General features: G+C 53.3%; 3 protein-coding genes across 3 annotated transcripts; all 3 read right to left on the bottom strand.

Moving 5' to 3' along the window:
- Positions 1-543: 543 nt before the first annotated feature.
- JKF63_07973 (uncharacterized protein) lies at positions 544-702 on the bottom strand (the record flags this gene model as incomplete). The annotated part of the gene is made up of 1 exon (XM_067903901.1): positions 544-702. One exon carries the CDS (start codon positions 700-702, stop codon positions 544-546), a length of 159 nt encoding a protein of 52 aa, XP_067752201.1.
- Positions 703-4,402: 3,700 nt separating this feature from the next.
- On the bottom strand, positions 4,403-6,448 carry JKF63_07972 (uncharacterized protein; the record flags this gene model as incomplete). Its single annotated transcript, XM_067903900.1, has 1 exon — positions 4,403-6,448. The coding sequence occupies one exon, from the start codon at positions 6,446-6,448 to the stop codon at positions 4,403-4,405; it is 2,046 nt and encodes a 681-aa protein (XP_067752200.1).
- Positions 6,449-10,695: 4,247 nt separating this feature from the next.
- On the bottom strand, positions 10,696-12,744 carry JKF63_07971 (uncharacterized protein; the record flags this gene model as incomplete). Its single annotated transcript, XM_067903899.1, has 1 exon — positions 10,696-12,744. The coding sequence occupies one exon, from the start codon at positions 12,742-12,744 to the stop codon at positions 10,696-10,698; it is 2,049 nt and encodes a 682-aa protein (XP_067752199.1).
- Between the last annotated feature and the right edge of the window lie 4,661 nt (positions 12,745-17,405).

Raw genomic sequence — 17,405 nt, 5'->3', positions numbered from 1 at the left:
CCCAGCGCCATGCGCTCCTTCTGCAGCTCCTTGTAGAGCAGCGCTGCATCGGCCGCCCGTTCAACGCAGTTCTTGCGCTCTCCATACCAGTTGAACACGTAAAAAACGCCGGTGATAAACTGCAACGAGGCAGAGATGAACACCCCAGCCTGCGGCTTCCCCTGATCAGACAAGGGGCCCTGAATCGCTGCTGCGATGATGGCACCGATCATGACGAACATCCAGATCCAACTCACCAGTGCCGGACCGGGCTTTGGGTGAAAGCGCATCAGACGGCTGTAGTGGCCCTCAGACAGAATGTCCACATTGGCCTTGCCGTAGGAGCACAGGAACACGAATGCGGCGGCAATATCTGCAGAAGACTGTCTCGCCGGTAGAAGCCCGTACAGGAATGCAAAGGCTGAGCCGGCCACGCAGGAGAGAAGCATGTACCAACGCTTTGTATAGCCGAGAAACGCGAAGCCATCGCAGAGCATCGCCGTCAAGGCTTTAATCGACCAGCCCATGACTGAGATACCGGCCAAGCGCTGATACCTCTGACCGTCAACCCCGAAGCGGCGCATGAACATAGGCTGGCGTGCGTAGACGAGTAGCTGATCGGCGACGCCCTTGCAAAGCAAGTAGGACATGCCAAGCGATACCACCACCTTGGGGCCGTAGCCTGCCGCTGCCTCGCTGAAAATAGGGATGTGCCTTAGCCATGGGAGCTTGCGGAAGAGCAGCGTCGCCCCCGGATGAACAAAATCGTCCTTGTCGTCAACCGGACTGTCGACCGCCCCATTTTTTGTCGGCTTTTGTTGCACCTCTGTGTCCGGCTGGCGTTGCTCACTGTGGAAGCTCATCTTTGTCTTGCACCTGTTTTATATGGGAGGGAGGGGAGGGGAGGGGGAGAGGGGGAGGGGGGAAAAACACGGTCAAAAAAAACACGAAAAAAAAAGGCGGGGTCTGTAGAGGGGCGAGACGCACACACGCATAAAAATTGAGCTACACGAGCGCGAATTGTGTGTATATAATGAAGAATGAAACCCCGAAGAAAACACCACGAGAGTGTGAGAGAGACAGACAGACAGAAGAGGGGAAGGGGGAAAGGATCAACAACAACAACAATATATATATATATATATATGTGTGTGTATATTTATATGCTTGTCTATAATTGTATCTCTGCGTTTGTTTCACACACACACACACAGACAGACAGACACACCAAAAAATAAAAAATTAATAATAATAATAATAATTAAATGATTATGGATGTAACAACAAAAACTTTGAAAAAATAGGTGATGTTTGCGAAAAAAAAAAGAGAATTAAAGAGAGAAAAAAGTGAGTGAGTCACGGAGAGCGCAGCAGATATGGGGACTTGAGAAACGGTATTATTGTCAGAGATCCAGCGTAGTGAGGAAGGGGAGGGGAGGGGGGAAGGGAACACACATGTGAAAAAATGTGAGAGAATCCGTACGTGCGTATGTAAAATACACATGTAAACAAAAAGATATACGCATACATTGTTGGTGTATATCGTGTGTGTGTGTGTGTGTGTGTGTGTGTGTGTGTGTGTGTGTGTGTGAAGTGAAGTGAAGTGAAGTGAAGTGAAGAACCGTTGCGTCGCAGGAATTCAGTAGGGGGAAACAAAGGGGGGGAACAAAGAAGAGTGGGCCATGCCCTGCACGATGGTCATGTGATGCGCGGGTAGTGCAACATTCCAGGCTGCCACAAAAAATATGTGGCGAGTACTTTGTAAAAAGTGTAAAGCTCGAAAATGGTACAGGAGCGAGCCGCACTTCTCTTCTTCTGGTGGTGGTGGTGGTGGTGGTGGAGACTCACTCACTCTCACTCTCTTTTTTTTGTTTTGTTCTTCTCTCAAAGGGCAGACGCCCATTTTTTTTCTTTTTTGCTGTTCTTTTTTTACTTGTAGGTCAATGCGCATTGGTCAGTGCGGTCACACCTCTGACCATCGTGCAACAACAATTGAAATATATATAAATATATATATGATGGTGCCCCTAACCCTTTGCGTTCTTTGCCGTCGCACCACCCAAAGCATCGTCGTGTGGGAGGAAGAAGCACGGCGGGGGGAGAGAACATAGTAAAATAACATCGGGGAAGGGAGGTGAGGGGAGAAGCGCTGGGCTGGGCTGTGGGCGGTTATTGCAAATAGCCCGTGGAGAAGACAGCAACATAACCCAAGAGAGGAGAGGGAGGGGGAGAGGGGGGGGGCGGGGGTGACACGGCTGTGACCGCGGACTCGAGAAGGCACAAGGCAACTGTCAAGGAACAACACAGCAACTGGAAGATATGCAAACCACACAGACCGTGAACGAGTAGTGAAAAAAAGTATATATATTCCTGGCGAGGGAGGGAGGGAGGGAGGGGAAGGGAGGGAAGGGAGGGGAGGGAGGGGAGGGAGGGGGAGGAGGGGGAGTAAAGAGAGGAGGGGTTAGTTCAGATGTTAAATAGGATTAAGATAGAAGGACATGTGATTACACACACACACACACACACCGACTAGCAGCGCACGAAGCTGCACAACACGTGAGCAGGTCAACATGACGACAAAAGGAAGAAACACTGGCGCACTCGTGAAGACTGAACCAAAAAAAAAATGAAATCGATTAGAAGTGGCGTTGAGTGGGGTGGTGTTGAGGTGGGGAGGAGGGGGGATGCGCCTCAGTTTTGAGCGAAAAACGAAGAACCAAATTCATAGAAGAAAAAGAGAGAGAGAGACACCGCGCGCGAGGGGGGGGAGGGAGGGGGGGACGAGCACGACGAGAAAGCAGTTAGAGGAGATGATGTTTGCGGCTCCTACAAGTGTGTGTGTGTGTGTGTGTGTGTGTGTGTGTGGATGGGGAGGGGGGGATAAGAATGTGTGTACTCCTGTCAAAAAAGAAGGCGGGGACTGGTGACTGGAGAGAACACCCTCGGCGTTCCTTTAGCTTCATCCTGCCTTAGCCCGGCTCGCCTCGTCTCTACTCCTCTGCATAGTCGCATGTTGTCCACTCGCACTGCCACCCCTGTCACGGGGGCCCTCGCAAGGACACTCACTCAGCGACGACAGCGGGAAAAGGTGAGAGAGAGCAGCACGTCTCAAAAAAAAGGGGGCAGCAGCGCCAGACAGACAGATGCACCGTCGAGTTGCGCTGGCAAGTGATGGAAGGGCGAGAGGGGGCAAAGGCCGATCAGGGCCTTGCCTGAACGACTTCAACGCAGGGCAGCAACACTCTTCACACCGAGCAGAAGCCGGCGGGACGCAAAAAAAAAGACTCGAGTAACGCCAGAAGACAACCCACACCTACCATGAGCACCCCCCGCGCAGTTGGGAATGGAACGCAGCAGGGGATACAAGGAAGCACCACAGCAACTCCTGATAAAGCGTCAGAGCTACATATACCTACAGACGTACGGAAGGAAGGGGGTGGGGGCAGAGCACAAAATACGAGACCCCCCAAAAAGGGGGGGGGGACGACATTCACGACAGAGACCCAAAAAAAGAAGGGGAGGCATCTTTACCTCTAACGGAGGGGGAACGGTACAACGGAGACTCCACTCTATGCACTTGGTACGGAGGGGAGAAGAAGGGCGAGGCAGGAAAGCCGTGGACACCTCCTCCCTTCTCCCTTCCCCCCCCCCCTACACACCAAGTGCGCGCGTGTGTCAGTGCATCGAGAAGGGCGCACGCCAACGAGGCGCTAAATGAAAATACGAGGGCACAAAAAAAAAAGATCGCTAGGATGTGCTACTCTTTTTTTTGGGGGGGGGGGGGGGGGGAAGAGGGAACGGGGGAGAGGAAACGGGGGAGCGTGCGCACAGACAGACGCACACAACACAAAAAAAAAAACCAAAAGAGTTTCCCTCGGCACTGGAAGAGAGAAGGATCATCCCAGCGAAGTTGCCTTGGAGTACAGTACAGAGGACGGCTAACGAGGAGGGAGCAGGGGACAGGATAAAGAGTCCCGCTACACCCACCGGTATCAGCAAAAATGCGGCTGCGATGCACAAGCAACACACAAGATCCAAACAAAAATCCTCTCCACTGCCTCAAGTGCGCAGTCTCACCCCCGCCCAATCCTGATTTCAGGACGTCCAACTGACCCCTATCCGCGTCCAGTAATGTCCCACCAAAACGAGCTCGTCCAAACAAAAATCAGTGAAGGAAGGCGCCGCCATCGACACGAAATCCTTGCCTGCCGGAAGCTAGGCGATACCGCCAAGCTCGGCCCAGACAAAGGTGAAGAAGTTAGGGGGGGGGGGGGTTGACATCTATGTATGTCCACAAACTCAGCCTGTAACTGCCAGCCGACGACCAGCCCTACGCACTCGGGCATGCCAACCGACGCAGTAATGCGAGCCGCTTCACCGCTCTCCAGTGTGCGCGCTTTGCATCACCCCCTCGGTTGCAGGCTTATCGTTGCTCCGCCATACGAGAGGGCTCGTTGGCAATCCCTGATACCGGGTCCTCTCTCGACAGCGAGGCAGCCAACAGCTCCTTATCCACCATGTCGCGTACAGCCCGGCTGTCCAAATCAATGTTATCGCAGATGCGTGTCTTTGGAAGCAGCAAAACGCTCAGCGGTATGACCAACAGCGGCGTGCACATGTTGCACACAAACAGCAGCAGCGGCAGGTTGTCGTAGTTGCAGCGGTCCTTATCCGGAAAAACAGGCCAGCCGTACTCCATGATAATCGCGCCTAGAGACGACGAGGTGGTGCGACCAAGGTTCGAGAAGCCGGCCATCAACGCATACACAACGCTCTCTGACCCCCGGGGGCAGAGGCGCGACAGCAGCACGATCATTGGCATGAAGCCCAACATGTACACCAGCTCACCGACCACGGCATCGCCCCAGATGTACATGGCGTGGTCAGGAATGCCAATGTATAGGTTCCAGCGCTTCACGATGATGATGTCGACCAGACCACCCAAAACCTGCATGATGGTCGTCACAATGAGCGTCAGGCGGTAGCCGTGCTTCGCGAATACGAAGTTGAACAGTGGGACAGTGATGACTCCAACGACACTGCTGATGACGCCAGCAACTGTGTTGTAGAAACTGTAGGAGAAGTTGGGCAGGTTGCCGGGGCACTGATAGCTGTTCAGGTAAAAGGCGCTCACTGGACTGGTGACACGGATATAGACGGCCGTCTGGAAGTACCCAAAGATATTGGCCTTCGCAATCACCAGCGGCAGGGCCCAGAACGAGGCGGAGCAGCAGATGGTCGACACGACGATGCACGCGATCAGCAGGCCCAGCGTGTTGGACAGGATGTTGCAGCAAAGCATGGCAATCACAGCACAGGTCATGACAATGCTGTACACGAAGACTCGCCAGTTCTTGGAGATCACCTCCGTGTTTATCTCGAACAGCCCGAACAGACACGGCACCGGTGGCTTGCCGTAGTACACTTCCTCCGGAGACACGTCGTCGTCGTCGTCGTCGCTGGCGACCGGCGCAAGCTCATGGCCGTCCGCCAGGTCATCGTTCAGCACCTCGCGCAGCCCAGCCTCCACGCACTCGGCCAGGTGTGCGCGCGGCGGGCTCTTCTTCCCATTCCCAGCACCGCGGTGCGGTGTGCCCACGCCGTCGCCATTCAACACATCCAGCCCCAGGCGCTCACGCTCCTTGCGCGTCTCATCCAGTAGGTACAGTGCGTCCTCAGAGCGTAGCACGCGGTTCTTCTTCTCGCCGTACCAGTTGAACAAGTACAACACGCACGTGATGATCTGCAGAGCGGCAGACACAAAGATGCTGATCTGCGGCTTGCCAGCGTCCGCGAGGGGGCCGTTCATGATGGTTCCGACGAGCCACCCCACCATGATCCAGAACCAGATCCAGCTCACCATCGCCGGGCCGGGACTGGGGTTCTGGCGCATCAGACGGCTGTAGTGGCCCTCCGACAGAATGTCCACATTGGCCTTACCCCAGCACGACAGAAAGATGAAGGCGCACGCAACGTTCGCCGACGCCGCCCTCGCCGGCAGCAGGCCGTAGATCAGCGCGAACGTACCACCCGCAACACAGGAGACAAACATGTACCAGCGCTTCGTGTAGCCCAGGAACGCAAAGCCGTCGCACAGCATCGCCGTGAAGGCTTTAATGGACAAGCCCAACATACAGATAGGTGACAGGCGCTGATACCGTGGCACACTAATGCCGTAGCGATCGATCATCATGGCGTATGTCTGTCCGCGAAGAATCTGATCCGCAATGCCCTTGGACAACAAGTAGCTGGCACCGAGTGCGATGATGACCTTGGGGCCGTAGCCCCCGACCGCCTCACCAAACACGGGCACCTTGCGAGTCCACGGGCATGCCGCGAACAGGGACGCTGCCTCGGGATGAATATCCTTGCCCTTGTTTCCCGTAACGGTCGCCTCTGGGTCGGCGTGCACCGCGGTGTCCAATGCGACATCGCTCTGGGCGTTCAGATTTTCGGCCTTGCGGGACATTCGAGGCGGCGGAGAGGAAGGAGAACCGAAGCTGACGCTTACAAGTGTGTGTATGTGTAGGGGGGGAGGGGGGGCCTGGCGACCGGGCCGCAATAAAACAAAATAGTTGAAAAATATGTCTTCAACAAGCAGAGCGGGCTCGCGGTGATCACTCGACGGAAAAAAAAACGAAAGCCGAGCTCGTATCGTGTTTCTTCTTTCCAAAGGAGTGGGTTTGGTGTGGCGATGGTGTTGTTTGCGTTCCAGAGGAAGGGAGGAAGTCTGGAGGACGGGAGGGGGATGGGGGGGATGGGGGGGATGGGGGGGGCGGAGAAGGGTTGATGGTGGGGAATGTGTGAGACAACACAAGAAAAGTCGCACAGATTGAAGAGAGAGACGGCCACCGAGAAGTAACCCTGTCTTTTTTTTTCAAGTGCTTTTTTTTTATCATGGACAAGGAAGACGACGTGGCGCACACAGCCTTCCTCGCTCGGAACCAAAAGAAAAAAAAGCAAGTCAGCGCAACAAAGCACGGTGGAGAAGGAGGGCGGGGGGGAGTCGAGGGGGGGGGGTGTAAGGGCAGTTGTGCCCATGCGGTTTACGTATGCGATTGCCTCTCCTGAAGAAGCACACACACACACACACGAAGGAAGAAACCAAACCGCACCCTCGTGACACTCAAGACGACGACGAAGCTACACAGGGTCTGTGACGCATCATTTTCTTCTGAGCATGCCGTATAACAAAAAACGTCGAAGCCTCCCGGAGAGAGAGGCGCGAACAAAAAAAAAGTTTTCATTTGGGGGGAAAAAAAAACAGCCCGAAACGCGTGCGATGCGAGAGAGAGGCTCAACAGAACGTCCCGCAGCGGGCGCGCTTGGAAAGAAAACGAGGCGGTGGGAAGGGGAGGGGGGGGGGAGATGCAGATGAGCACTGCTATTCGTGTGGGGCTGCGGTTCATGAGCGATACAGCAGAAGGGACGGCCCGCAGGCTCTACCGGCATCACGCCCTCTCACCACACACCGATGCCAAGACAATGTGCAGGCACGCATGCGCTCGAGGCGAAAAAGAGAGGCGGGGATGAGAGAGAGAGAGGCATTACACTTCCTTGAACAACAAAAAACTCAAACGTCAACAAGAGATGAGGGAAAAAAAAGAAGCGAGGCAAAGAGATAACTTGGGAGGTTACAAGCAAACACAAACCAACCTGGACGAAGGGGTATGAGCGCGGGGGATGTCCGCGCCTGCCAACACAGACGCGCTACCACACCCGGCACCAGCGGAAGCCTTTTAAAACAGGATGGGGGAAGAGATGAGCTTCGCCCCTCCTTCACATTCAGGGAGCACACGCCGCACAAATGATGAAACTCACTGTGGGGGCATTTTTTTTTCTCTCCCCCCCCCCCGCCTCCCTCCCACGCGCCGGTTTCTCTCTGTGTGTGCGTGTGTATTGTGAAGGGGTTGGATGGAAGGGAGGGGAGGGATCGGTGTTCTCAATGATGGTGGACTCTCACAATCTGCTCCGCCCTTTGCTCAGACACGCACGGTTTGGCGCAGTGAATAGCGAAACAAGTAAACAAAATCCCTAGGAAGAAAAAAAAAGTTGTGCACAGTCTACACAAAAAAAAAGGAGCAGGTGGTGATGCAAGCGTGAGCAACACCACCGTTTTGCAGACATCATAAATACAGCAGAAGAAACAAATAAATCTGCAGCGGGATGGGGGGGGGGGACGGGGGAGGGAGGGAGGGAGGGGCGGAGGTAAAAAAAAAAGATAAAAACACATGTGTGTTCCTGCACGCCTTTGACCCTACTTGGAGCTCACGAGTTTCAACCGCCACACACAGTTGATGGGAGGGAAGAGCCTGAGAAAGACCAGAGCGTTTATCAGTGACTAATGAAGAAAAAAAAGTAGTGTTGCCTCAACCCCCTTTGATGAAGCGACGTGAAGGAATGGAGGTGAAAAAAAAAACATGAAAAATGAAAGACAGGTGTACAACAGGGGGGGAAGGGGGGAAGCAGGGGGAGGGGGATCTACAACGTAAAGGGCAGATGCAAAGAGAGGCGCACAGATAGGGGTTTAGAAAAGAAATATATATATATAGTTATATGTACGCAGAAAAAGAGCCATAGAAAAATAAAACAGTGTCACGGGTGGCTATGCACTCCTGCTGTCGGAGACGCGTGAGGGCGCGCATACAAACAAAGATTGGAGGATATATTTTGTAAACTTTATCTGTTTGTAAATCTGTGCGGGAGAGAGGGGAGGAAGGGGGGGAGAGGGGGGAGGGGGAGGGGGAGGGGGAGAGATTATATGATCGGATCGAACCGCACAAAAAGGCAGAAAAACAAAAAAGGTGGGAAGGAGAGAGGCGTACCGCTTTCATGGGTTTAGTAGACACGAAGAAAAAGAAGAAGGAAGAGAAGGTGGGGAGGAGAGGGAGGTGGATGATAGTAGTGATAGTAGTAGTAAAAAAAAATGTACAGCATACAAGCAATCACATCGAAGAACGGTGCGGGGGGGGGGGACTGTAAAAGAAAAAAAACCCAAAAGTAGTCTTTTGAGGGTCTGCATTCTGTGCGACCCTCCCTTCCTCCATCGGGTGTCCGTCTCTCCCTCTCCCCTGATGTGCCCCGTGACAAAACCATGGTGACGGTAGGAACACATATCCAGAGGGCTCTGCAAATGATATACCCCCCCCCCGCCCCTCCCTCCCTCGACCGTGCCCATGCACAACCAAAAAAAATGAGCGCAGTGTAACGGGGACGATGGGGGGGGGGGGGGGAGGGGGACTTCACAGAGAGGCAAAAAGGCAGAGAAACTACTCAAATGTGTTCTTGGTCTCTTGGGTACTCATAGAGGAGAATCACAGACACGAGACACCGCCATGAGGGGAAGGGGCGGGGGAAGAGCGTAAGAAACCACCGACCCGCTGTTTGTATACGAGTCAATATACACTACATATATGTATATATGTGGTGCAATGGCTTGTGCGCGCCCCGGGTATTTGTTTTTTCATTGGCGCTCACTTGTTTTTTTCGCCTACAGGCTCATAGTGTAGCTCCCAGGTGGGTGGGGGTGGGGGTACGCGCACACACATACATGCACACGCCTCTGCACTCGTTATAGTGTACAACACTGAAAAGGGGGAAGAATAAAGGGGAATAAAAAAAGGACGGTTCGCTGACATACACAAATGACAAAAAGAACAAAAGAAAAACTGCAAATATATATATATATAACGAAGAGTGAGGGGGAGGGAGGGGGAGGGGGAGGCGCCTCAAAAAATCACAAATGGCATCAACACATACAGCAACACCTACAGAGATGTTGCGTCCTCGCCACCTGGAGACACCAAAGACACGCACAGGTAAACATCCATGTACATCCACATATACATATGTATGTGTATGTATATATAATGACACATCCACAAACGACCACACACACACACACCGGGGGATGTACTCATTACACCCGAGAGCGTTCATCTCTCGGAGCGGCTAAATCGGAGAAGGCAAAAAAAAAGCACAAACAAGAAAACGATGAAGACCAACAAGGGGGGAAGGCAGGATGAACAGAAAGGGGAGGGGGGCGAGAGAAAAAAAAAAGAGTGGGGGGAAAGAGTAAGCGGAAGACACTTGAACAAAAATGTATTAACACTTTTCAAGTGAGCTCCCCAATCAGACGGCAGTTGTGTTTGCGCCGGGGTGTGGCAGCAGCGCCTCCCTTGCCGCGCTCTCCTGTATGCCTCAAGTACCCCGTCCTTCTCGTGAACGAGATTCATGTTTGCATAAGTGCAGACTTGAGTCAAGTGTCTCGCGTGCCTCCCCCTCCTCCGTTGGGTTGGTGCGCACCTGAACGGACACCGCCCCCGCCGGAGCTCTCGTACCAGGCACAAGGATCGCAGACCCGCTCAAGGAGAGGTGCACACCAGGACGGCCGGTTCAGAACGGGTAGCGGGGAGGGAAAGGGGAGGTGGGCATATGAAAGGACACACTAACGAGGCGAGAAGCAGTTATCACATGCGCGAGTTGTAGAGCGACTGCGCTGGAGGGAAGAAAAAGCCCAAGGCCACAAGACAAAGCACTCGGCCCTTGAGGGAGAACAGAGTGTCGCCATGATTGACAAGTGGAGCGTACAATGCACAAAAAAAAATCAGGAGGCAGGAATCTATGAGCTGCACGAGTGCCTTTTAGGTGCCAGAGTAATAGTAGTACCTCCGCTCTCCAGTGTGCGCGCTTTGCATCACCCCCTCAGTTGCAGGCTTATCGTTGCCCCGCCATACCAGAGGGCTCGTTGGCAATCCCTGATACCGGCTCCTCTCTCGACAGCGAGGCAGCCAACAGCTCCTTATCCACCATGTCGCGTACAGCCCGGCTGTCCAAATCAATGTTATCGCAGATGCGTGTCTTTGGAAGCAGCACAACGCTCAGCGGTATGACCAACAGCGGCGTGCACATGTTGCACACAAACAGCAGCAGCGGCAGGTTGTCGTAGTTGCAGCGGTCCTTATCCGGGAAAACAGGCCAGATGTACTCCATGATAATCGCGCCTAGAGACGACGACGTCGTCTGACCAAGGTTCGAGAAGCCGGCCATCAACGCATACACAACGCTCTCTGACCCCCGAGGGCAGAGGCGCGACAGCAGCACGACCATTGGCATGAAGCCCAACATGTACACCAGCTCACCGACCACGGCATCGCCCCAGATGTACATGGCGTGGTCAGGAATGCCAATGTATAGGTTCCAGCGCTTCACGATGATGATGTCGACCAGACCACCCAAAACCTGCATGATGGTCGTCACAATGAACGTCAGGCGGTAGCCGTGCTTCGCGAATAAGAAGTTAAACAGCGTAACAGAGATGACTCCAACGACACTGCTGATGACGCCAGCAACTGTGTTGTAGAAACTGTAGGAGAAGTTGGGCAGGTTGCCGGGGCACTGGTAGCTGTTCAGGTAAAAGGCGCTCACAGGACTGCTGACACGGATAGCCACGGCCATCTGGAGGTACCCAAAGATATTGGCCTTCGCAATCACCAGCGGCAGGGCCCAGAACGAGGCGGAGCAGCAGATGGTCGACACGACGATGCACGCGATCAGCAGGCCCAGCGTGTTGGACAGGATATTGCAGCAAAGCATGGCAATCACAGCACAGGTCATGACAATGCTGTACACGAAGACTCGCCAGTTCTTGGAGATCACCTCCGTGTTTATCTCGAACAGCCCGAACAGACACGGCACCGGTGGCTTGCCGTAGTACACTTCCTCCGGAGACACGTCGTCGTCGTCGTCGTCGTCGCTGGCGACCGGCGCAAGCTCATGGCCGTCCGCCAGGTCATCGTTCAGCACCTCGCGCAGCCCAGCCTCCACGCACTCGGCCAGGTGTGCGCGCGGCGGGCTCTTCCTCCCATTCCCAGCACCGCGGTGCGGTGTGCCCACGCCGTCGCCATTCAACACATCCAGCCCCAGGCGCTCACGCTCCTTGCGCGTCTCATCCAGTAGGTACAGTGCGTCCTCAGAGCGTAGCACGCGGTTCTTCTTCTCGCCGTACCAGTTGAACAAGTACAACACGCACGTGATGATCTGCAGAGCGGCAGACACAAAGATGCTGATCTGCGGCTTGCCAGCGTCCGCGAGGGGGCCGTTCATGATAGTTGCGACAAGCGACCCCACCATGATCCAGAACCAGATCCAGCTCACCATCGCTGGGCCGGGATTGGGGTTCTGGCGCATCAAACGGCTGTAGTGGCCCTCCGACAGAATGTCCACATTGGCCTTACCCCAGCACGACAGAAAGATGAAGGCGCACGCAACGTTCGCCGACGCCGCCCTCGCCGGCAGCAGGCCGTAGATCAGCGCGAACGTACCACCCGCAACACAGGAGGCAAACATGTACCAGCGCTTCGTGTAGCCCAGGAACGCAAAGCCGTCGCACAGCATCGCCGTGAAGGCTTTAATGGACCAGCCCATGGAGGCGATGGGGGACAGGCGCTGATACCGTGGCACACTGATGCCGTAGCGATCGATCATCATGGCGTATGTCTGGCCGCGGAGAATCTGATCCGCAATGCCCTTGCACAACAAGTAGCCGGCACCGAGTGCGATGATGACCTTGGGGCCGTAGCCCCCGACCGCCTCACCAAACACGGGCACCTTGCGAGTCCACGGGCATGCCGCGAACAGGGACGCTGCCTCGGGATGAATATCCTTGCCCTTGTTTCCCGTGACAGTCGCCTCTGGGTCGGCACGCACCGCGGTGTCCAATGCTACATCGCTTTGGGCGTTCAGATTTTCGGCCGTGGAGTTCATGGGCTCTGCTGCCTCGCACAGGATAGACTTTGTTCACTTTTTTGTGTGTGTGTGGTTATGCAAAAGGGATGTAAGTGAGACCGACGGAAGGAAAATGTTTTGCGGTGGCGCTGGTTGTCGCCCCAGGGGGGGGGGAGTGGAGGAGACGCGTGAGAGCGGGTTGGCCCAGCGAGGTGAACAACACACACACACACACATAGACCGCAGCAAGAGAAGCAGCAGCTCGCTGTAGAAAGCGGGGCTCCTCAGCTTGGAGAGACACTCGGAGAAAATGGGGAGGGGGAGGGGTGGTGAAGAGTAGAAAAAAAGAGGGCACACTTATTAGAGCAATCAAAGATGAGAAGCAGGATCCGCGAACCAGGTGGGGGAGAGGACAGGGGAACGAGATGGGGAGTGGGGGCGGGGACGGGCGGACGCTAACGACTGTGGGGTACAGAAGGTTGTAAAATACTGCTAGAGATTCATTTTGCAAATCATGAGGAAGCGAAATAGCGGGGGGGTGAGGAGGAGAAAGGGTGGCGGGGGAAAGAGGGGGAGAGGGGTGCGCTCAACAGGCTCGAGCAGCTGAGTAGAACGATTCGTCCCCCCCCCCCTCCTGCAACTGAAAAGCTCTCCCCTCTCCCCCGCCAGGCTTTCTCCAAGCGCATCAAAAACAAACACAAACACGAGAAAAAAAAATCCCTACACATTGCGTCCACCGCCACTGCGCGACAGAAACAACGCTGGCGAAAACGCCACGGAAGCCCTCGAGTAATTTCACGCTCGTGCAGCAGCACCAACACGTAAAACACCGCCTCTCCTTCCTCCCGTACATATATACGCAGAGTGCAGAGACCAAACGCCAAGAACAGTATTTTTGGGGGGGGAGGTGGGGGAGGTGGGGGAGCATGAGCGATGTGAGCAGCTACGCCAGAGGCTCTCTTTCGGGAATCATCCCTTCTTCCCTCCCTCCCTCCCACCCCGCCCACATGTAAGCACACAGAACACACACACACATACAGAAAAAAAAAGACGCGGTGTGTATATGTACACGGTCAACCATATTCCCGTGCTACCCTCTAGAGGGATAAAAAAAATACATTGCAAACCTCATCACTGCAACATGTAAACATAGACACACACACATACACGTTTTATATAAATAAATATATATATATATTTATATATATATAGGTGTGTACATCTGTACATAAATCTCCAGTTGTGTTCGATCGGGTGCCCAACATCGAGAGAATAGGTGTATGCTGAGTCGATATAACACAAACAAGTTTTCAAAGGGAAGCGATGATCCCATTATTATTTTGATCGCTTACTCTTTTCGATTTCGCAGCGAACCCCTCACATTGGAAGCAAAGCGTCTCGGTCCGTTTTACTCTCGATTTCTGTGTGCAATCTGTTTGGGCGCGTGCGTGCGTGCGTGGGTGGGTGGGTGGGCGTATGAATCAAATATGCAATTTAAATAAATATATATATGTATGTGTGTGTGCGTGTAATTGTAACAGCGCACGAGTCGACAAAGTTGACGGCAAAAGAAATGCCGACATCTGTGGGGGATGCCCCCTTCCACACACACACACACACACACCACCCGTGCAACTGGCTGGAGAGTGATCACGCTGCATAGATTTATGTTGTATACATTTTTAGTGCCGTGCAGTCCACTGGCTACTTTTTTCCATCACGCCCGCTCAATCGGGGAGGAAAAAAAAAAACAATAAAAAGAGAGGGAGGAGGAGAAGGTAGGGGGCTGCTCGGCTTACCCGCCGCACTTGTATGCGGTGGCCACTCTGCTCGTATAGACAGGGCCCCTCTCCACTCGCCTTACAACAAGCTGTCAATGCTTCCCGCTCGAGGGCTTTTTGTTTCTGTGGCGAAGAAACGGCATCGCTAGCCCTTCACCTTTCGGCCATCCGCGCTGGTGGCGGCGCGGTTTGCAGTGGAGTGTGCAAGTCTTTCATGGTGTGTAGGGCAGTATGGAAAAAAAAGGGGGGAAAGAGGAGGAGGAGGTACGTCAGTTTTTTTTTTTGGGGGGGGGGAGAGCAGGTGAAGCAGATGAGGCAAGCAGTACAACTACACGTTACACTGCAGTGGCGAATTCTGCAAAAACAAACATCTCATCGTTCTTCTTTATAGCATATCCGCACCACGCTGGCGAGACTCCCCGTAATCAATGCCCCTGCAGAGATGACGCGAGAGTAAATGTGTCATCTAGAGCGCAAAGGAAATCAGAATAGCGGTGGTGAAAAGAAACAGAGATGGTGTGTGTCCGTGTGTGTGTGTGTGTGGAGGGGGGGGGGGGTGGAGCCCAAGCGCGGTGGGGGGAGAAGGATGGGTGGGGGTAGTCCCAACACGAAGCGTTCCAAGTGGGTGGGGCCTTGCCTTTCTAAACAGCCGTTGAAGCCTCGGCCGCTGTTCCTTTCTCTATTTTTTTCTTTTTTTTCTTTGAGACGGGAGGTGAGGCACTGAGGTGGTGTAATGCACTGACAAGTGTGACAGAAAGTGAGTCACAAGAAACACAAAATTACAAGAAATATATTTTTTTTTTAAAAAGAGACGTTCGATGGAGAGGTGACAACTAAGCTATACAGAAAGAAGAAGCGTATTACTGACATTCCCCAAAACAACAGAAGCGAAGTGGGTGGGGGAACGGAGGGGGGAACGGAGGGGAGGGGGAGGGAGGGGGAGAAGAAGAGAGAGCTGGAGAAAAAGAAGGCCCTTTCAAAAAAAAAAAACGCCCAAGTAAAAGATTTGGCGGAGGAAGCAGGTGGAGTGGTGGTTTAAGGCAACGAGAGAACCGAAGGGAAGACTTGAGAGGGGGGAAGAAAGAGGGATGTCCCCAAAACTTACAACAATGCACCTACGATTTAAAAAAAAAGGGGGGGAAGCCTCAGGGGTGAAGACGCTCAAGAGCACCTCGCCCACAAACACACATACACACAGTCAAGAGGAGGAGAGCGGGGGGGAGGGGAAGAGGGGAAAGAGGGGCATTTTTCGGTGCAGTCCTACGCATAAGGCCATATGGCATTCGAGACTATGACGCGGCTGTGAGGACTGGACAAACTCCTCAATCTACTCCCCGCCGCCAATGCCGTGTGTATGTGTGTATGTGTGCTCTCACGCGTTTGGGAGATGCGGGGTTTCTAATGGTCACGTGGCACACTTCTCTGCCACACTGTCTTATTTTCGTATGATAGACTTTTTTTTTATTATTTCACGTCGCCAGAGTTTCTCCTCTTCCTCCCATTCCTTGTCTGTGCCCATTTTCCATGTAGGGGTAGCCCCTCACGCCACTCGCACACAGGCACGTGAAGATGTACAACGGGCAGGGGAAGGCGCCTTCGGGACGGAGGGGTAATGGGAATGGGGGGAAGGGGGAGGAGGGGGAGGGGGAGGAGGGGGAGGGAGGGGGAGGGAGGAAGTAAGAATGAGAGACAGGTACGCAAAAGCCAACACATCACACATCCGACAGCAGAAAAGATAGCGGGCGCATACAGTACACACACACACACACACACACACACACACACACACAGCAAGGGAAAGAGAAAATCGCAGACTTTTACGTTTCACCCCCTCTCGATACAATTTATAAAAAAAATGTATAAATATATATAAATAGATATGAAAAATCATGAAAAATAAAATTTGAAGAACAGACAGGCACAATAGGCATCTAAAAGAAAATGCTCGTCTACGGAGTGGTCAAAAAAAAAAAGCAAGGTGCTTGCAGACACAGAGTCAGACAGGCACAGGTACAGAGACTCACTCCTACACATCCGCACAGGCACACACCAAGAACAACAGGGAATTTGTTTTTCTTTCGAAGCAATAAAGGGGGGAAAGCAAAGCCGCAGGAGTCAAGAAAAATCGATACTACAACGATGTATTTCTGTGTGTGTGTGTGTGTGTGTCTGACTCTTTCGTTTAAAGATTTGTGCGATAATGCAGCCATACAACTCGAATTTCGAAGAGCGCGAGTTTGTGTTGTGTGTTGTGGCGTGGGACACACCACTGTATGTATACCACACATGTACACAAAACTGAGTCTCACCGTTTCCTGCGGCACACCCCTTTCCTGTTGAGCACAACTAAACCTAAAACATACTAACAGAAATAATATAAAATAAACAAAAAATAAAAAAGACTAAAAATACACACACACACATATACATATTTATATATAAATGTGTGATTGCGTGTGTGTGTCCTCCCCCCCCCCCACATGGATGTTATGTTCGTCACACGTTCACCATGGAATACGCACCGAATCACAAACGAAGAGCATTTTTGTTTGTGTCTGCGTACTTTTTTTGTGCATTGTGGCGATGGACGTCGAGGCACTCACATAAACGTCAGGTGACGACGTACGCGTGAGAAAGACAAAGGAGAACAAAGGGGGGAGAGGGGAGAGGGGAGAGGGCGGGAGGCGGGGCGGAGGCAGCAACAGGGGGTCAGAAAAGATCTCTTGGCTTCATCTGTGCATCCCCCCCTCCCCCCCCATCCCCTCCCCGCTCAGCACAACGTGGCGAATGCATGTGAAGGAAAAGGGTGAAACAAAAAAAGGCTGGGAGGGAGGGGAGGGAGGAAGAGGGGAGTAGCCACTCGTAGCGGCACGTGCGATTGCGGTGCGGCAGCAAATCCGGTGAGAAACAGAAGCGATG

The sequence above is a fragment of the Porcisia hertigi genome (genome assembly GCF_017918235.1).
Source record: "Porcisia hertigi strain C119 chromosome Unknown contig_6, whole genome shotgun sequence".
NCBI lineage: Eukaryota > Euglenozoa > Kinetoplastea > Trypanosomatida > Trypanosomatidae > Porcisia > Porcisia hertigi.
The sequence above is the reverse complement of the archived record's forward strand: the minus strand, read 5'-3'. Positions and strand labels throughout refer to the sequence as shown.